At 35.6% G+C, this 22197-nt stretch overlaps 1 protein-coding gene across 2 annotated transcripts in view; it reads right to left on the bottom strand.

Moving 5' to 3' along the window:
- LOC145806379 (receptor-like protein 6) overlaps nucleotides 1–17727 on the bottom strand; it is a 118042-nt gene extending 100315 nt beyond the window's left edge. The window contains exons 1-2 of one of the 2 annotated variants that reach the window (XM_082903188.1): nucleotides 14317–17727; nucleotides 9992–10277 (exon numbers count right to left, since the gene is read on the bottom strand). In XM_082903188.1, coding sequence (XP_082759314.1) covers nucleotides 14339–17662 — 3324 coding nt within the window. In that variant the 5' untranslated portion in view covers nucleotides 17663–17727 and the 3' untranslated portion in view covers nucleotides 9992–10277; nucleotides 14317–14338. Of the gene's footprint in view, nucleotides 1–9991; nucleotides 10278–14316 lie in introns of those variants that run through there. The other variant, XM_082903189.1, reaches the window with a different exon arrangement.
- Nucleotides 17728–22197: the final 4470 nt, after the last annotated feature.

Here is a 22197-nt window from a genome sequence, read left to right as displayed (position 1 = left end):
ACCCCCTCTGCCACCACCCCCCATCATTTCTAGCCACTTCCTTCAGCCCTTTCCCACCACCCTCTACGGCCCCCTGGCTGTCTCAATCACCACCCCATTCCAGTCCCACACCCGTGACCACCACTACAACCTCTTTCTTCTTCTTCTTCTTCCCCCACAGCCCCTCCTCGCAACTGTCCCTCTCTCTCTCTCATTCTCTCTCTCGCGACATCTGGTGGGGAAAGGAGAGCTTGTTGGGAGAGGAAGAGGAGAGGTTGTGCAATGGGAGAGTTGGGAAGAGGGTTGTAGTAGGAAGGGGGTCGCTGGTGTGGGAAGGGGGATCGTCAAAGGCGGAGGTGAGGGCTTGGATGCTGACAAGGGCAGGTGTATAAAGAAAGGGGTATTATTGGGGATTGTGGTGGGAGTTCAAAGAAACAAGGTGGGTAGCAATTTTGGCAGGTGGGGGTTCTAAATAAAAAGGGTGGGGGCTATTAGAAGCATTGAGCCCTCGTTTGGGATGAGCTAATTAGCTTGACTTTTTGACTTTGGCTATTTTAGCATGACTAAAATAGTTATGTTTTGGATAAATTTTCTCTTCTTTTTTTTTTTTTTTTTGTAGTTAATTTGATAGTTGTGAAAAAAAAAGTAAAATGATTATGGTTTGAATGTGACGTTTTGTCTTATTGGTTAAATTAGTGTATTTTGTTTTTATTGGCTAATTTAGCCAAAATAGCTCATGCCAAACGTAGGTAGTTTCAAATGGTTAGAATCTTCCTTAAACTGACCAAAGTACCACTCCCTTTTCCCTTCCCCTCTTCTTTCTTTTCCTCTTTCCTTTGCAACTCTTGACCGTTGACCACCACTACAAAACCCTCTCCCGCAATCCCCAGCCCCCACCCTTCCCTACACACCCTTTCCCTAGTCCCTCTCCCGCCAACCCCAGCCCCTCCCCCACCATTCCCTACCACTCCCAGTCGTTACCCCACCACTCCCAGCCCCTCCCCTCCCCACTGAACAACCCTTGCCCCTCAAAACCTAGCCATCAGTCACCCCAACCCCCCAACCCCTCCCCCATTTTAATCCACATCCCCTACCCTATTGTCGTGACACATTCTCAGTGCAAGAGCAAAACGTGCACAGTTGCAAGTGTTGCACATAATTTTTGTGACAAAGTTATTATATAAGGGCATAACTAGTTTTCAGTTTATTTTCCCGTTTCACTCTGGGTAAAAATTGTGAGTATCATGATCATAATCAATTGGTATTTGTTCTTTTGTTGTTTCCCAGTTAATCTGTTAGAATTTCCCATCTTTACCTTCACCTACTCCACTACACACTCCACTTCACCTACCTCCACTTCACCACACACTCTACTTCACCTAACCCACTATCACCTCCACTACACCTATTACCACACCTCCACTACACCTACTACCACATTTTCTTCTATATATAGATTGTATAGGAATTGTAATTAAACAATCTTGTAATCAATAATCAATAATACATATATTTTTACATGGTATCAGAGCAAGGTTAAAGAATTTAGTGATTCCGCCGGACAAACCCAAATTTTCTAATTCTCTCTCTCCTTCCTCCATACTATTCACCCACATACCTTCCATCCGCTGCTCACTCTGTTTTCAAACTGAAGGCTTTGCCGGTTCAAGTTTTGGTTCCTTATTCTTCGTCATCCGGTTCAGCTACTGCTCACTCGGTTGCTCCGCAAACTGGCAGGTCGACCAATATGGCTTCATCACCGCCTTATAACCCTCCTTCCTCTGGCACTTGCAATGAAATCGTTCCGGTAGGAGACACCAACCACACTTCCTCCTCCAGCAATACGACCCAAATCAACGAACCAACTACCACCACCAACAACAGAAGCGACAGTGAGGCTGAGGCGCTTTCTAAATTGATCAAGGCAGATCTGAATTCCATTGCCCTTGGAGCTGCCCGTGGGATTCCATACCTCCACTCACTGGGCCCCACAAGCCCTGCTCCCAGCAACTCTTCACGGTCGAGCAGTGGCTCGCCACCGACACCTCACCCTTCGAGCTCACAGCCATCAGGGATAACTGTGGTTGGGACGGTTCTAACAGCTCACGTCTCTCCTTTCTGGACCCGTCCACACACCCGTTTCGGTGGCAAGATCAACAACGCCACCATCACCCAGCCACGTGTCTGCTTCATGTGCAGCTTCGGCGGCAAGATCCTCGCCACACCCTCTTCTCCTTCTCTTTCTCATCAAGTGACCGCCAGAAAACAACCCATCAATGGCTCCCACGGCCGGCACGACAGCTGCGAATTCCAGTGGGGGGAAGCGGTTCAGAACAAAATTCACGCAGGATCAGAAGGAGAGGATGCACGAATTGGCAGAGAGAGTTGGGTGGAAGATGCAGAAGAGGGACGAAGAGTTGATCAACGAGTTCTGCAGCGACGTTGGGGTCGACAGAGGTGTGTTCAAAGTCTGGATGCACCACAATAAAAACACTTTTGGGCAGCACTAACATATACTAAGACCACTTGTTTGAATGAGTGGAGTTTGTTGAGGTGGACACACAATAAAAAACACTTTTCTTTATTTTATAATTTTTCACCTTTCAAAGTCTGGATGCACCACAATAAAAACACTTTTTGGGCAGCCATATCATCCATTCCCTTTTGCCCACACACCCATCCTCCTTTTTATTTTTTAAACCAATCTTGCACACGACACCCACTCTTTTGTCAACTTTCCAGACCACTCACGGTTTATCTCTCTCTAAAGACCCACACCACTCACTTTCTTTATTTGTTCTTTTATTTCCTTTACACCAAGATATCCATGTGCCTTGTCCCCTCTCTCCTCCGTTTTTGATTCCCAATTTATTATTTTTATTTATTTTTCTTTATTTCTTAAAAAAAAAAAAAAAAAAAAAAAACAAAAACAAAAACAAAAACAAAAACAAACAAACAGAAGAAGAAGACGAACTGCAAACTCATTTTATTCATATCGGGCCTCACCCCGATCATCATTTTACAAAAAAAAAAAAAAAAAAAAAAAAAAAAAAAAAAAAAAGATACAAACAAAACATCCACACCCACAGTGGAATTTTTCTTTTCCCTTCTCTATTCTACTGCAGGTCTCTTCTTCTTACTTTTATCTTGGGTGTCCCGTGCCAGTCCGGTCTCCGTATTTCCTTGTCCACTGAGCACGTTCACTCCCCCATACTCCTCCACTGCAGCATATGGAGGACCTCCAAATCGGAACATCACGGTGGCCTTCCGCTTCAGCTCCTTGTTTTCTGCCCTTAGCACGCTTATCTCTGCTCGCGCATCCTTATACATGCGTTGGAGCAGAGCCAGCTGGGAGTTTAAATGCTGCACCTCATTTGTCCTACTCTGCAGCCGGTTCGACAAATTTGTGACCGCCGTCATGCTTTCCACACATGCCTTCAAAGTATACTGATTAGCCTCAATATCAGTTTGCACCGCCATTTTTTGCTCCACCGACCGCATCGGAAAGTTCAATGGAGCAAACCCAGAGGTGTTTGGTTGAGGTTCACTGGCCACCGCACCAGTTATTTCTCTTGTGGGCTCGTTCAGTTCTGGAAAGAGCGTGAGCAGGTTCTGGGTAGCTGGACGGGAAGAAGAGGCCATGTTTTTGGGTTGCTCAGTGTTTCAGCGAAATAGCAATTTCAGACTGGTAATGTTCGGAAGGGTTGGTGACAGAATGGCAACAAAGTGTTCCACAGTTTCTCTCTCCGCAGAGGCCGAGTTTTTTCAGCGAAGGGTTGGTTTCAGAGGTTTCAGAATGGTATGCCTCAGCCTCAGCCTTCGTCTTGGTTAAATAGCCGAGGCAGCCACGCGTATCGCGCGCCTCTTGCCGCCCGACAAACTGGCACGCCTTTTCATGGCACATCTTTTGACAAAGTGGACACGCCTTTTGATGGCACGCCTTTTGATGGCACGCCTTTTGATGAATTGGGCACGCCTTTTGATGGCACGCCTTTTTGACAAAATTGGGCACACCTTTTGAGGGTGCAACTTTTTAAGGGTCCGACAAGACTCTGTAAACTGTCCCGACATTGATTCCGGTTAGTTTCTACAAGGGTCCAGCAAGACTCCGTAAACTGTCACAACATTGTCTTCTACAACGGTCCGACATGACCCCATAAACTGTCTTCTACAACGGTCCGACATGACCCCATAAACTGTCTTCTACAAACGGTCCGACATGACCCCATAAACTGTCTTCTACAACGGTCCGACATGACCCCATAAACTGTCTTCTACAACGGTCCGACATGACCCCATAAACTGTCTTCTACATCGGTCTGACACCACCATACAGTGTCCTCTACAACGTTATGACACCCCATACAGTGTCTTCACCAACGGTCTGACACGACCATACAGTGTCTCCTATCCTTTTTTATTTTTATGTCTTTTCTTGTTTTGTTACTCTCTCCAAACTCAAGTTGGTTAGTTTCTCTCCTCCTTGAGTTTGCGGGGGGCTGTTAGAATTTCCCATCTTTACCTTCACCTACTCCACTACACACTCCACTTCACCTACCTCCACTTCACCACACACTCTACTTCACCTAACCCACTATCACCTCCACTACACCTATTACCACACCTCCACTACACCTACTACCACATTTTCTTCTATATATAGATTGTATAGGAATTGTAATTAAACAATCTTGTAATCAATAATCAATAATACATATATTTTTACATAATCTCATCTTATGGATCTCTTACTTTCGGTGTGTATACTGAAAAGCTCCTTGACAAGTATTACCACCTTAAAGCATAAAAGCTCGGATTGCCTGAACAGGTTCTCGTTATGAATATGTATATCTTCCATTATTGCAAAGGGTACTACCTGCACTATCCAATCCTTGTCATGTATAACTTTTTTTTTTCCCCTGCATTATTGACTTCTTGTTTGCCAATTTATGTTGCTCCGTGATATAACGGTTTAGTTTCATGATTTTGGATGCTGCCCATTTCGGATCCTATGGAGAAAATATAGGGGGTTGCTTTCTGCTACAAACGATCACTGGTCGTAACTCATGGAGCGATCATTGTTTATATAATGACCAAATTATGTACCTACCTAGAAGATTTACATAATAATTAGGTAGGATGATCTCAATTGTTTGTCATAATCCAAACTCTGTTAGAAAGTACAGTTTTTCAAGTAAGTGGATGGAAATTACAAATGGTATCATTTAGATTGTTCAATATATTGCCTTATTTTTTAAATTCTCTTGCCAGAAAATCCATGATTGAAAACTAGAGGTTAGCATACCCTACATTTTCACAACGACACGCTAGCTTGTCGAAGTGTTTCCTATTGGATGAGTCCTAGTAAAAGAGGACCCAGAAAATTGGCCCCACTTAGGATATTTACCAATAAGTCTCATCTCACAAACAAATAATCCAATTAGTCCCAAGTTTTTTTTTATTGATCGGTTTCTTTTCGTATAGTCCTATTTTCGATTTTAGTAGTATTTTTGTAGACGACTATACCCTTTTATTAATGTGGCATGTATGATGTGACACTCTAATGTGATAGGTATTAATGTAACACTCAACATGACAGGTATGATGTGACTCCAAAAAAATTAAAAACTTCTTAATGTATTTTTTTCAAATGTGATAACGTGGCGGGTATGGTGTGTCATTCTAAATCTTTTATTCAAAAAAAAAAAAAAAAAAAAATTCATTAGTGTATTTTTTTGAAATGTGACAACGTGGCAGGTATGATGTGACACTCTAAAAAAATTAAAAACTCATTAGTGTACTTTTTCCAAATGTGACAACGTGCGGATATGATGTGACACTTCAAAAAAAATTAAAAATTCATTAGTGTATCTTTTCCTAAACGCGACATATGACACTCTAACGTGGCGGGTGTGATATGACATTGCAAAAAATTAAAAAAAAAATTAGTGTATTTTTTTCAAATGTGACACTCTAACGTAGCGGGTATGATGTAATATTAAAAAAAAATTTAGTATATTTTTTTCAAATGTGATATACCAATGTGAGTAAATGAGTCATTACACAAAAAAAAAACTAAATGGATCACGAGAAAAAATATGGGACTACATAGATTACAAGTCTAAAATATGAGACTTATCGGTCAATCTCCCTGTAATAATTGCTAGTAGATGTAGAAATACAATGATATACATACGCGTAATGAGTATATACAGTAACAACATATTAATAGGGATGCGAATGAGTCGAGTTATAAGTTGTTCAAACTTGATTTGAAAATTTTTAAAATGTGAGGACATACTTTATATTTTTAACAAACCTCAATGATGTATGATTTATCCTTATTAATAATGGAAACAGATTGGGATGGCTAATATAAGAAAATTTAGGGTAAATTATAAATATATTCCTTAAGATTTGTTTAAAATACAAATTATCTTATGTGGTTATAGAAATTATATCTTGCTCCTTAAAATTTTTAATTTCATAACAAATGACTTATTTTACTAATAAATTATCAAGTCGTTTAACAGTTTTTAACGACGTCAAAAATTTGTTTCAATTAATAATTTAAGTAATTTTATTATTTTATATAAGAACAGTTAAGAATTTTAGCTTTTTAGTTAATTCCGTTAAAACAAATTCTAAGAAAACGGTGTTTATAATTTTTCAAATCACAAAAAATAATTCATATTTTAAATAAACTTTAAAAGGTGTATTTATGATTTACTTAAGAATTTAATAGATATGAAGGCTAAAACATGAAAAATTGATGATTTTAAGCAGACAAACCTTTTGCATGGAATTACAATCTTTTTTTTCCTTCTTTTTTTTTAATTGAAAACAAAAGTTATTATGTTGTACCCTTTTCCTATCATAGTTGGCCCTTGCCAGGGGTGCCTCTAAATGCACCTCAATTATTTGGTGGAGCGCATTAATTTTTAAATTTTTTATAATACCATTTTACCCATTAAATAAATGATCGAAATGTCCAAAAACCTAACTCTGGCCAACCACTCAACTTCGGCCACCTTTACCTAGCTCTAGCCACTCCTTCACAACCCCTCTCGCCACACTCTAGTCGTTCTCTCACGTCCCAACGCCACCCACCAACCCATTCTTGCCGTTTGTCATTGTCGCTGCAACACCAACAGCCTCTCATCTCTACAACTCGCGAAATACCCCCATCGCCCTCTACTTACATGAAATCGATCTCCAGTTCAAAAAAAGTTGGCGGCAGTGGTTGGCGGCAAAAGAGTGGTGGTGGTAGATTGTTACCTCGTCGGAGTCCATTGTTGGGTCTTCCTTAATGCATTGAATTGGGTTTCTGGGTTTAGGATCGAAGTGAAGGTAGAGAAAGAAACTAAGGGGGGAGAGCGAGAGAGGAAATTCTATTTCCACACACTTAATTATCAGTGTACATTTTCTCTTAGTACACACACTTATTAATTTGATTATTAATTAATTTTCTCAATCCATATACTAAAAGTTATAATTATACACTTCACTCATAATTATTGTGCACGCACCACTTAACTCTCCTTTCCACACACTTGCTGAGTGACCCTGCTTCCAGATTTGTAGACCTATTGTAGATCCACGTGAAAACTATTCAAGACCACAGTGAGAAGTGAAGACAAAGTCCTCTATTGAAGACTCTATTGAACCTCCATTAAAAACCTTCAATATTATTGAAGATAATGCATCTTTCCATTTTGTTATTACATTTATCATTTTGTTATTACATTTACCATTTTCAGATCTATGTGCATTCCATTGCCATAAAACCCTTGTTTTTATTTTTATTTATTTATTATTATTATTATTATGTTTTTTGGTTTGGGAATTTCGGCACTGGTTTTTCAAAATTATACATTTAATTCGAAACTTAACTTCCGAATAAAAGTGATTAATTCGACAAATTTGTTCTAAAAAAAATAATAAAAAAACTTTCAGTAGTTGATGTCCGAATATAATGAAATAATTCGGTAGTTGATCTCCAAATATAATGAAATACTTTGGCACTGGTTGTACGACTGAAAACTGCAAAAGGACAAAAAAAAAAAAAAAGTTCTGCACGAAAAAAGCCAAATATCTCTATACAGACCATCACCTAGAAAGAATCTCTTTTCTATTATTTTTCAAATTGAAAATATTAATATTAGTATTTATAGAGACATTTGTGTTTTTCATATGTCAATTATTTAAATGAGTACATACACATCAATGGTGTGTAAATAAAATATTATTGTCATTAAATTTAATGATTAAATAATATGCACTAAAAGAATTAATGGTGCGTAAATAAAATGACCCTACACGTAATACATTGTATTGCCCTGCTGCTCTCTGCGTAAGGAGAACATGGGGAGCCGAAATGATATTGATGTACTTTAACCCTTTCTTCACCTCAGACTTTATATTCATATATGTGTATGTATAATCCGTCATATTTAGTCCTGATTTGGTATTCATTTTGGGATTAAATAATTACAAAAAGACAAAATTGATAATAAAAGTCAATAAGATAAAATACTATTTTTTACCCATAATCATTATATTTTTTTTTTCCCTCACAAAAATCAAAAAAGCCCCAAAACAAAAACTAAACGAGCCTAAAAAAGTCAGGCTAAAAAAGTCCTAACATAAAAAAGTTGACTATATTAGCTAATGCCAAAAGAACCTTAAAATAATATTCGGGTTATCATGACACATAATGATACATAGGAAATAGAGAGTTTTGATGAAATATTGAACAAATTATGATGGTAGTTTTTATTTATTTTTTGTTCTTATGCCATTTTTATTCCTGTAATTTTAATTATCTTGATTTTAATCTTGAATTTTGTCTCAATTTTTGTCCAATTGATTACAATTTTTAATATTTTTTTTTATATAAAAAACACGTACATAAGTGACATGTGTCATATTTTTAACGGCAAAATTATAAATTTACTCAACTCAATAAATTAACCTCAACCAATTGAGAGATAATTCTTTATTAAAAATACTAACGGCATTATTAATTACACCAAATTGACACAAAATCATAAATTTATGATCAAAATTGAGTTAATTGAAAATGTAGATATCAAAATAACACAAAAGACAAAATACAAGGATCATAAATGTAATTTGTCCTAAAATATTTGAGTTATATAAACAATGGAGTGGATCATATAAGTTGTTAGTATTATTAATTGAGAGGGAGATTAATGATCTGAATTTGGGAAGGTGGAATTAGCCGGACAGATTGGGCCGAACGAGGTTGGGCCGAGGTATTTGGCTCCGAGATTGGGCCGTGATCTTGCTCGGTAATGGCAAAGGCCTTGTGGAACCGAGCTACTTGATTTCGTTGGCACAGAGACCGGGCAGGTTAAGGTTCAGTCAAGTAAGGGTTTCACAACTCGCGCGTTGCTCGGTTGTAATACACGCGCCCTCAGCCCGGCACGACCAAGTTGATCAACCTCCATCTCGGCTTTGTTGGAATGCAGTTGAGCACGGCTAGAAATGAGCCCGGTTGGAGGAGCATTACGCCGTCAAGTGCGCTTGGGCTTGAAGTGGAGTATGGCCATTGGTAGCCGAGATAATGTTGCCCGGCTGCCGAGCTCCCAGTAGAGTGGGCTGGCAATTGGGTTAGGTGATACTCAACAAGATTTGTGCTGACAGATGGGATAGTAGAACCACGTGTCGAGAGATCACTGGGAGTAGATTTGGGGCGCAGAAGGTATATAAGCAAGTCTGCGCCCCCATGCTGGACACAGGACATTTTTGGTGAAATAAACACTAAACACAATTCTCTCCCTTCTCTCTATCTATCCCCTGGTGTGTGTTCTAACTTGACCGTCGGAGGGGTTTTTCGGCCACACACTGCCGGGTAGCTCACCGCCTTTGTGTATGCAGGTGATCGGATAGAAGCGGAGCTTGGAAGAAGGGAGTACGGGCTTGCCTGAATATTTACTAAATGATAATACTCATGCATGCATTTCTTTGTACCAAGTCAAACATATGAATGAATCCACTATCTATATCTCTATGTATAATGATAAAAAAATATTGAATAAAATATATACTTATTGAGATAATGAAAAAAAATAAGCAATCACAAACATAGAACACAGTAGAACAGAATACACAATCAAGCCAACATCACAAATAGTATATGACAATTACTCAATCTACTTTTACAACAATATTATCTAAGATTAGCCCAAACTTTGCCGACGTCTACCTTAACCACCACTGCATTATCCTCATTATCATATGTTACAGTAGCAATAATGGTTTTCTGTCTTAACCTGCAACAAGGATTTAGAGAGAAAAACATGTGAGTTCAAGTGTTTTGTTTATAGGAATTTGGGAAAATGATGAGGTAACATGAAATTGCAAATAAAATGCATAAAATTTAAGAAATTATGGATAATCAAGAGTGGATAATAGGAAAAAAATTCAAGTTGTATGCAAAAAAATAAAGGGTAAAATCTATTTTACCTCTTTATGATATGACCCAATAGCATTTTACCTCCGTGTCTTTTAAAAATAACCACATATTTTGGACTAAAGTATTGCAGTTATATTTTCCGTTCAAACTAAAAGAGTGTGTCTCACATTCTTATTTTGAAAGTGAAGAAGGAAAAAAAAATTATTAAAATTAAATTTCAATGTAAGAAAACGAATCTAGCCTTGTTTTACCTTTTTATTTTTTTTTCATTTTTTTTAATCTAAATTTCTTATTTAATAACATTTTGAAATAAATATAAACATATATATATATATTTTTTGAAATAAATATAAACATATATATATATATATAATTAAATAATAAATTAAACTAAACACCATAATTTATTACCATTAGATTACCTTATTTAATAACATTTTAAATTAAACATATACATAATACATATATATGTATATATATAACAAATTAAATCATAAAAGTCATGTCATCTAATTTTTAATTTTTAGCTCAATTTATTATTTAATAAAATTTTAAATTAAACATGTAAATATATATTTAACAAATTAAATCATAAATTAATTAAAATTAAAAATGAAGTTTATTAAAAAAAATATTTAGGGAACTCTAGTTTCTTAAATTAGTTTTGTGTTATTTTTTAAAACTTTTTGCTTAGTCATGGGGGTAAATTTATTTATTTATTTATTTACAAAGAGAGCAAAAAATAAAAGAAGACATAAAGGGTAAAGTGTTATCGAATCATACTGCAAAAAGGTAAAATAGATTTTTCCCAAAAATAAAAATGAAAGCAAAGAAAATAAAGAATGCCTAGGACGGTTTAGAATTAATAGTCTGACCAACCATATTGGATAGATATTAATAGTCTGACCAACCATACATGGAATAACCCATCCTAAACTATGTGAGGTCTTTTGTGAGAGGCCATAAAGATAAAATTGTGATGGTCCACGGACCCAAAGCATGTCGTGATGGTCCGTAGACCCAAAGCGAACAATATCAATATCACATAGATGGTGGGGATGGGTTATTATGCTTAAAGAATTGAGGTTATATATGAATTTTAAATTTAAAAAAATATTTAAAAGTTAATAAGACAGTAGAGAGCCTTTAATAAATTAGTCAGTACAAATGAAATACATAATGTGAGTCATAGTTACAAACCATAATCACCATGTCAACCCACAAATTATCATTGGCCAATATTCAAATAGGGTCATGCAATGCGGCTTTTGTATTTCTACGTCGTATTTAACTTCAGGTCACAAAATTGACTAGAATAACTTTTATTTTATTTGTTATGCAGTCAGTTAGCTGTGGCATGCAGATTGCTACTATGACTTACAAATACACATTATAGATTGGAGGATAGCTTGAATCCAATAGTTTTTCCCTTAAATTCTGTAATATGTTTGTTTGAGTGGAATGGATTTATGGAATTAGCATTATTAGGACGGTTTAGAATTATTAATCCTTTTGGATTATGTATCCTATCCTATGTTTGGATTGGTACAGGATTATACGATGAGATTGATAGTCCAAACCTCTCATTAATCTTTTATTTTGTACGAGAGATACTATGTATTTATGCATTTTATTAGGTTATTAGTCCAATCCTATGGCCAAGTTCGTCCAAACAAATATGCCCTAAATGTAAAACTAGCAAGCACTTGGAGCTTTGCATACCATTTGGCTTCTAAGTTGGTATTTGATGAAGTGGAATAAATGTTGGAATGGTATTGATTATTCCACCGATTTGGTAACAAAGAAAGGAATGTGTATTGCAAATAAAATCACTATTCACCAATTTAGAAAAAGGATAAATGACAACTTTAGTACCTAAAGTATGCGACCTTATCATTTTAGTCCTTTAAGCTTCAATTTTGTTATTTTGGTCCTCCAAATTGTCAATTTGAGTCAATTTAATTCTAGGTCTAACGTCCATCTACATTGATACAGGAATATAGATAAAAGACAGTTTTAGTCCCCAAAGTATGCATTCCTTGTTAATTTAGTCCCTTAAATTTTAATTTTGTTATTTTGGTTGTCAAAGTTGTCAATTTGTGTTAATTTGGTCATAGCTCAAACTAGAGGTGTGCATTCATTGGGCTGGGCCGGCACTACATAATAAGGGATTTTATGTCTTTCCAAGCCCGACCCGACCATAACATCGGGCCTTTACATTTGTCCAAGTCGACCAAAAAATAATTACAAATCCCAAGTCTAGCCATCGGGCTATATGTTAAAAACAAAAATTAAAACATTTCATAATTAAATTTAATCAGTCAATATATTTTCTTAAGTAAATATATTGACATCATTTTAAATTGAAGAATTTTGTGTATAAATTGGAAGGATTTCTTAAATAAATTGAATCAAACATCACTACAAATGTGAGTTTCAATAAAATCAACAAAGATAAAGTTTACATCCCAGCAAAAAAATATATTTTTAATATATTATAATTAATTAATTCAATAGTTGGTTGAGATGGGCCAAGCTGGATTGAAAGTATAAATTCCAAACTCATCACATTAATATATCGGGTTAAAAATATTGGCCCAACTCGACACTATGGGCTAAAACAACCTTTCCAAACCCTAAAAAAATAGAGTCAAGCTGAGCGGGCCAACGGGTTGATGGCCACCTCTAGCTCAAACTGACAACTTTAAGGACCAAAATAATAAAATTAAAATTTAAGGAACTAAAATGACAATACGCGCATATTTTAGAGACCAAAATTGTCTTTTATCCAAGGAAAATATACGTTTCCCGTTATCAATGTAAACGGACATTAGAGATTGGATCAAATTGACTTCAATTGACAACTTTAAGGATCAAAATGCCAACATTGAAACTTAAGAGACTAAAATAATAGGAAACAAATATTTTAGAGACTAAAGCTGTTTTTATCCTTAGAAAAATGACAATTTTTTTTGAGTGATCAAGAAATAGTCATTCTATATTTCCCAAAATCATTCCAATCAATTAAAGGCTACCTTAGTTAAAGTATGATGGGAAATTAAAAATTGTGTTAAATGAACAATTCTAAATATGGGAAATATCTATGCTTGACAATTGACAGTTGGGTTAAGGCAGGGGATATGAGTGCAACACGCTTTGTTAGACATGCAGTCGACAAATATTTTTAAGTAAATGAGTTAATTATAAAACTAAATTACACATAATATACAAATATACAAAGTAAATTACATCCCGTCCCTGTAATTATGAAATTTATCCACGTCCTCCTGTCCTTTCGGATGAGAATTAGGTGAATTCGAACCTCGGACAACTACTGATAATCAATACTCATATTTGAGTCTATGTAAAATAGATTTACCAAAAAAAAAAAAAAATGATAACACCTCCTTCATAGGATTCTGCCTTTCGGGGCCAAAATTGGTGCATCTTTTCATTCAAATATTTTATGCATGTAATACATGTATCTGAGCATTAATAAATAATAAAAGGTGGGGAATGTGGTGAATTACTGGTCTGACGAGAAAATATGATAACCTTGAATTCTATATGGCAACTTTTATGGGTGAACTATGAAGGTTTATTTTGGTTTTGGTTGTGGTCAATGAAACAATTCTATATACGTATAGCTGCTGGTTCTTGAATGAATTGCTCATAGTGTTACTCATGCACAAAAAGAACTAAATGTGCATTAGGCAGGACCCATAGCAGAATATATATAATAACCTCTTACTTATTCTGTAATTAGATAGTATACTTTTAAAGATATAGAACCAGAAAAAAGCAACAAGTACCATGAAGTTAGAGAGTATAATACAATCATGATTCATGATAACTAACAAAATAAATCATTAAAACTAAGAATGAGCATCACATACCTGAAAACATAATCCATGTTTGCTAATTTCTTCTGCCACCCTGTCTCAACATTTTCACCTTTTGATGCTTTTTCCCTTCAACAATTCTTACAAACAATTTTGGTTTTCCAGTTAAGAACATGAGAAAACCAATAATCAATCCCAATGCCATTCCATACGCATACCCCATCACCACGGCTTCCCAAGTAAATCCACTTACAAAATTTGAGTCATCTTCCTGTTGTAATAGCACCCCCGGCTGAACTTGTGATTGATTATCTTCACATTCCTTTGACAATGGAAACCCACATAATCCCAAGTTCCCAACATATGAATCATTTCCAAATGTATCAAATTGTTTGCCTCGAGGTATGGGTCCATCAAGCCGGTTACATGAAAGGTTAAAGACCTCAAGAAATGTCAAACTCAATAAATGGTTAGGAATGTTCCCAATAAGCTGGTTTGAGGAGAGGTCTAGTGATTCAAGCTCTGTCAAGCCTCCTAAAGATGATGGAATAAGGCCTGTAAGGCTATTATGAGATAAATTAAGCACTATGAGAGAATTAAGACTTCCGATGACATTTGGAATATCTCCACTAAATTTGTTAGATGATAAATCAATTGCTGTGAAGACAGTCAAAATTCTGGTTAAAAAAATATCAAACCCTTTCATCGTCACCGTAACAGAATCTTGATAATACGATCGAACACTCAAATATTTTTCATTTGGCATAGTTTTATTCCTCATAGCTTTGAAAATTTTGAAATATCTCTCTGGCAAATGACCAGTGAACTTATTGTGGGAGAGGTCAATAATTCGGAGTTTAGGGAAATAGAGTTTTGGCTTGGAAGTGTCTATTGGACCGTGAAATTTGTTGGATCGCAAGACAAGAACTCGTAACTCTGGAAGTATCCTCAACCAGTATGGAAAAGTGTCATTTATCTTGTTGTTTCCGAGGTCTAGAACTTGTAACTGTCTACAATTGGTTAAGGATCGTGGAACTGGTCCTTCGAACTGATTTCCATTCAAATTAAGAATTTCCAACTGATTACCCTTTCCAAATATCATTGGGATGTTCCCTTGAAAGGCATTGAACCGCAGATCTAATACAGATAGAATGTTGCTGAAGTTTCCCAAACATCGTGGAATTGGACCACTCAAGTGGTTGTGAGACAAATCAAGGATGGAAAGGTAACTCACATTGCAAATTGAAGAAGGAATTTCTCCAGTGAGTTTATTTTGTGAGAAGAAGAAGTAAGATACAGAGAGTGGTGGAACTAGGAGTTGTCCTTGAATCAAGTTGGAACGAAGATCAAGAGTGCCAAGATTCTTCCAAGGAAATTGGTTTATACCTGTTAGAAAGTTGTGGGAAAGATTTAAGTACCGCAATGAAGCCTTCCCGATGACGCCAGCCCATTTTGGAATCTTCCCATGGATTTCGTTGCTGGAAATGTCGAGTTCTTGAACATTCTCTAAGGCTTTAAAGAAATCAGGGAATTCCTTTATCTTGCAAGAAGTCATCCGAAATGACCAAAGATTAGGCAAGATGTTGTTGATATTGTTGATGGTGCTCACTGACAGACTATTGTATGAAAGATCAAGATTTTCAAGATTTTTTAGATTTGAGAATGTTTGTAGCTCTACACTCAAATTATTTGACGAAAGATCAAGTTGTGTCAAATTCACAAGATTTGAAATTGATTGTGGAATGGGGCCACGTAGTTCATTATGACTCAAGTCAATGAGCATCAATTTTGATTTATGCTGGAACTCAGGAATTTGGCCAGTTAGTCGATTACTACCCAGGCGTAATTCCGTCAATGACGGAAGATTCAACAACCAATATGGTAGTGTCCCATTCAGTGAGTTATTGTGCAAGTAAAGTGCTTGTAGGTTGTGTAGCCCACTAATGATGGAGGGAATGGGACCCATCAATTCAATACTTGATATATATAAAATAGCAAGTTTTGTCAGGTTGGCTACCCCACATGGCAATGGACCATTGAAATTGTTATCTCCAAGTGCTAAATACTCTAGCTTTATCAGCTTACCGATAAAATTAGGAATTTTTCCATGGAGATTATTTTCAGAAAGATCCAAGGAAATGAGCTGATTAAGATTTGAGAGAGTAAATGGGATCTGACCGTTGAAACTATTTCCCCAGAAGGATATATCAGTGATCTGTGTAAGGTTCCCGAGTGATTCAGGAATGGACCCGGAGAATTTGCAATCGCCGAGATCCAAGGACGTCAGAGACCTGAGATAGCCAATTGAATCTGGTAATTCTCCAGAAAAACTCGTAGAACTAAGATCCAAGGACGTCAAAGACGTGAGATAGCCAATTGAATCTGGTAATTCTCCAGAAAAACTCGTAGAAATGAGATCCAAGGACGTCAAAGACGTGAGATTGCCAATTGAATCTGGTAATTCTCTAGAAAAACTCGTAAAACTGAGATCCAAGGACGTCAAAGACGTGAGATAGCCAATTGAATCAGGTAATTCTCCAGAAAAACTCGTAGACCCGAGATACAACTGCTGGAGGGAACTACTACTACTCCAGTTTACTTTGGGTAAATTACCAGTGAGATCATAGTTGCCTCCTAAATAGAGAATTTGCAAGTTTGGAAGGTGAAAAATGCTATCCGGTAATTTCCCATGCAACCCGGTGGAACTAAGATCAAGATATGTCAAAGAAGACATATTCGGCAAAGACATCGGTACAACTGAAGATATGTTTACATCAGAAAGGACAAGTTCTTGCAATTGGGTTAGGTTTTTGAGCATCAGTCTGAAATTGTGCGGTTCAAGTCTAATACCTATATAGGAGAGATCGAGTGAAACTAGTTTGGATAGGTGGCGAATTTCTGATGGGATTGAGCCTGAAAAAAAGGAATAAGATAGGTTGAGATGTGTCAAATTGGGAAAGTGAGCAAATGCTGATGGAATGAGGGAGTAATTGAAGTGATTGAAGGCGAGATTGAGGTGGTGGAGGTGAGAGAGTTGGAAGAGGCTACTGTTAGGATGGATACTGCCATAGAGCTGGCTACAACTGAGGTCAAGCCCAATCACGTGACCCGTCAGACCATCACACGTGACTCCTTCCCACGAACAACAATCAGTACAACTCTCGTTCCAAGATAACATCTTTGGAGAAGCCAAATCCAAACGCTCACACCACAAAGAAGCATCGGTAGAGGTGTTTATAGTAAACATATGCTTGAATTGCAACAATGCAAACCTCTGGTCATGTGGACACAAATGATGTGTACAAGTAGAAAAAGAAGAGATAGATGATGAACAAGAAACCTGATGATGATATTGCATGAAATACAAAAGGAATTGGAACAACCATATCAATCGCTCCATTTTATTTTTTTTGGTTTTGTTTTGTTGTAAAGGAGGAGAAACAAGTACAAAGGATCAAGAGAAGAGAAGGATGAGAGGAAGTAGGTACTGATTTATTAGTCTCATTCAATCCTTTATATAGGAAAAATTTTAGGATAAATTATTAATAAGTTTTAGTAGTTGGACTTAATTCTTATTAAATTCTATTGAAAGCTAATTCAAATAAAATCGTCGTTAAAATTGACAATTAGTAATATTTTTTTATTACGATTTTTATAAATTGTCGCTTAAACTTACAATTAGTGACTTTTTTGTGATGAATTTTTCAAATTGTCACTAAAATTTAAAAATTAGTGACTTTTTTTGTGATGATTTTTTTAAACTGTCGTTAAAACTTATAATTAGTAACGTTTTTCTAAAAAAAAAAATTAAAATATCGCTAAAAATTAACAATTAGTGACGTTTTTAATAGTATTTTTTATTTAATAGTGTTTGATAAAAAATACTATTAATTATTATAGGACCTATTAAAGTCTATCTAATAGGACCTATACGTAAGTCCACCAAAATTTTATGATAGGTACTTTGTTAAAGGTGTGTATTACATGCTGTTATGAGTATTTGTAGTGTTAATTATGAATTATGTTGCTCTTTAGTTATGAGATTTTGTTAGTACTAATTATGAATTGTGTTAGTATTTAGGCCTCATTTCACAGGCGAAAATTTTACCCTAAAAGTTAAAAAGTTAATAAAAAAATAAAAGCCTACCATTTTATTGTATACACCTAAGGCTATGTTGCAATCACGTGATTTGTGGCACAGAAGAGATGAAATGACCTTTTCACCCCTCTTTTTTGTTTTTGCTTTTGTTTTTTTTTGTTTTTTTTTTTTTAATTCTAGTTTCTGACCGAGCTCCTCCTTTCTGACCGAACCCCTTATATTACAAAATTAATAATTACACAACAACACAGAAAGGGTGTGTTTGATTGGACGGACTGGAAAATGAGGGATTAGAATTTATCGGGACTGTGAATCCCTCGGACTATTTGGTCGGATTGGATATGTATCCTGTGTTTATTTTTTCATGGGATTAGATGTCTGGATAAGACTATTTTTAGTTAATCCAACGTTTGGTTGGACGGACTGGATAGGATAAATGAACAAAAGACTATTTTACCATTTTTTAATTGTTTACTAAGTAATAGCAATATTAAACACATCTTTAATATTTTAATTATTTTTAGTAAACATTAAACATACTAATGGTTAAATTTTGTTTAAAGATATTTAAACATACTAATATTGATAAAAAATTTTGACTGGTTTGGGCTTTTTTGGCTATTTTAGCCACAAAAAACAAAATAGGCTATTTTAGCCATAACAAACAAAACATCACATCCAACCCATAATCATTACATTCTTCTCTCACAAAAAAACTCAAAAAAGTCAAAAAGTCAAAAAGCCCTTCCCAAACCAAGCTTTTAAGCCTAGGCTAAAATAGCCAAAAAAGCCAAAAAGCCAAAAAGCCAACCCACTTCCCAAACGGAGGCTAATGGTTAAATGTTTAAATTTTTATTTAAACAATTAACATTGAAATTATTTTGATGTACAGATTGTGTGTAAACAATTAACAATTAACAATTAAATAAATGTTGATGTACAGATTATGTTTAAACAATTAACAAATGTTGATGTAATTAACAATTAACAAATGTAGATGTAATCAAATGTTGACGTATTAAAACATAATTTAATAGATGTTAAATAAATATACATGTTGATGTACAGATGTTGAAATAATTTAATAAACATGTTGATGTACAAATGTTTAAATGTTTAAATAAAACATAATTTAAATAAATGAAATTATTTATTGTTGAAATTAAACATTTAATTGTTTAAATAAAACATCTATTAAAACATCTATTAAATTTAAATAATGAAATTAAATAAAACATAAACAAAATTTTAAAATAAAACATCAATAAAATATCTATAAAAAATTATTTTAAAAAATTAAATAAATAAAACATTAATAAAAAGTTAAATAAAATTATTTTATTTTAAATTGAGACATTTAAATTTTATTAAATTTTATTAAATATAATACATAATTAAATAGTAGAGGGTCAAAATTGTCATTTTCGTATCTAATCCAAACAGTGATTAGTCCCCCCAAAACAATCCCACCCCCCCCCCCAGGACAGGATAGTCCCCCATATGGGGGACATGGAGTCCGGCCGGACATGGAGTCCGCCGGACTAAAAAAAAATCAAACGACGGATAAGGAGGGAGGCCGGACATGGAGTCCAAATAGTGGATAGTCCCCCTCCCTTATCCCCCCAATCAAACACACCCAAAATGTATTGCACTGATTAACATTTTTTTTTTAAATTTTTGCTATTTAATTTTCTAAAGATTCTTTTCACAAATATTCTATTTTTCAGTGTATTTATGATAGGTGTATCTAATACTTAAATAAATTGCTTAGAATATTAAAATAATTCAGTGCAAAAAAAAAAAATACAAAAAACTTAAAATTCTAATTTTTTGATAAGTGAATCCTGAAAAACCAAACCAAACAAACTGATTACATTTCACAAATTACAACATAACATTTTCATAAATTAATAGTTTTTTTATTTATGAGAACTTTTTCGAAATACAAAATTGGTGAAGTCCAATATTTGATTTATTTTTATATATTTTTTGGGAAAAATAGAGTTTTACAATGAATTTGATATTGATGTGTTCATGAGTTTTGAATGAAGATTTGAAAAGAGTTTGGAAATATTTACAATTATGAGAGAAGTTGTGAAAATAGTTTCGTAATGAGTTTTGAAAATAATATTTTTTTTTTAAAAAAAAAATAATACAATTATTACATTCCACAAATTACAACAAAACATTTTCATCAATCAAATTGTAACAAATTTTTTTATGAGTATTTTTTCAAAATACAAAATTGGTGAAGTCCAATTTGTACATTTTTTGTTTACAAAATATTTTTACATATAAAAATGGGAGAAGTCCATTATATGAAGTCCAATATTATGTGGCAACAACCCCCTATTTCCCATGCATATAGGTTATATGCTGCTAGCCCTATGCTGCATCACTTCACGTAGCAGCATGTCAGGTAAATTCACTCTCTCACCAATTGAACAACAGATCACTCTTGAAGGGCAAAAATGTCAATTTACTCATTTTTACTATATATTATTTTGTTTCACATCTTTTTCGTAAAAAGTTATTTTCAAACATGCTTGGTTCCTGTACGGGAAAGAAATAAACTTTATCGTATAATCCTGTTGATCAAGTCTGCGCTCCTCTGTGCGTCGTTGCTTTATCACCTGAAAACACAAACGTGAGCTAGCCGGCGGGTGTGTGCCGGAAACCTCTCCGATGCCTAAGTCAGTAAGCTTGACAAATAGACAAAAGCTCCGTGTATTCAGAAGGCAAAGTTGTGTGTTATCTCTCCAAAGGTGATGTTTGTGAGCTTTTATAGGTTTCATGTGGCACAATCCTAGTAGGACTTTTACTTCTCCATGCAGAGTCCTCATAGGATTCATACTCCTGAAAGATAATGCTTATCCTTCAACACCCCCCTCACTACTTAAACCAAGTGAGACGGTTTTATCATGGCTGAACTCCAATTTGACCGAAGTAAACATGACTATGCATAGCCGTAGAATAAGCCGAACTAGCTCTTCCTTTTACTGCTCTTACATCGGCTTCTCCTGCACAACCCATGGCGTGGTTAGGCCGAACTAACATGTCATGACCGGTGTAACTCCAAGACTGGTCTAATTCCAAAGTACTGTTAGACCGATCTAACTTCGATCTTCTGTCGGACCGGACTAGCCTCACGGCCTTAGGACCGGACTAACTTCAAAATATCCACACGACCGGAGTAACTTACATGGCTATTTCACTTGGCCCTTTGTACTGCGGCTCATAACGGCCCATTACCTAGCTCGGCCCAATTTTCACATAAATTACCCTCTTAATTGCCCCTTAATTCCATTTGCCTAGCATGATAGGGATTACCTGTCAACCAGCCGAGCTATAGTTTTTTAGCCTATCCAGCCGAGCTAAAACCCTTTAGCTTTTCCAACCGAGCTAAACTCACACCGGGCTCTAGCTGTCCGGTTTGAAACGTCTCTTCAATCACAGCAACTGAATCGCTTCTTATTCCAATGACACGTGGTAGGCACTGATTGGCTTAATGCAACTGTCACGCCGCCTTCGTACTCCGTGTTTTTTGAACAATCCCGCCCAAATTTTGGGCTTTCTAACAAAAGCAAACCCTAAGGCAAAAAATCCCTTCACTTCTACTATTTATCCTCTTCCTTTTCTCTGAGTTCTTCACTGTTCTTCGTCTTCTGAAAGAGTTCGTGTTTTGCTGCCTTTTGCTTCCATCCTCCAGTTCTTTGCCTTTTCACCTGGTTAGTATTGCTCCTCTATCTTGCTTTCCCTTGTTTTCGTACTTTGTTTGGTGTGTTTTTGCAAAACACATTTGTCCATTTCGCTTTGCTCTGTACTTTTCTGGAAAA

Source organism: Camellia sinensis, chromosome 13 (assembly GCF_055761805.1).
Source record: "Camellia sinensis isolate YWXY chromosome 13, ASM5576180v1, whole genome shotgun sequence".
NCBI classification, from domain to species: domain Eukaryota; kingdom Viridiplantae; phylum Streptophyta; class Magnoliopsida; order Ericales; family Theaceae; genus Camellia; species Camellia sinensis.
This window is presented reverse-complemented; position numbering and strand designations above follow the sequence as displayed.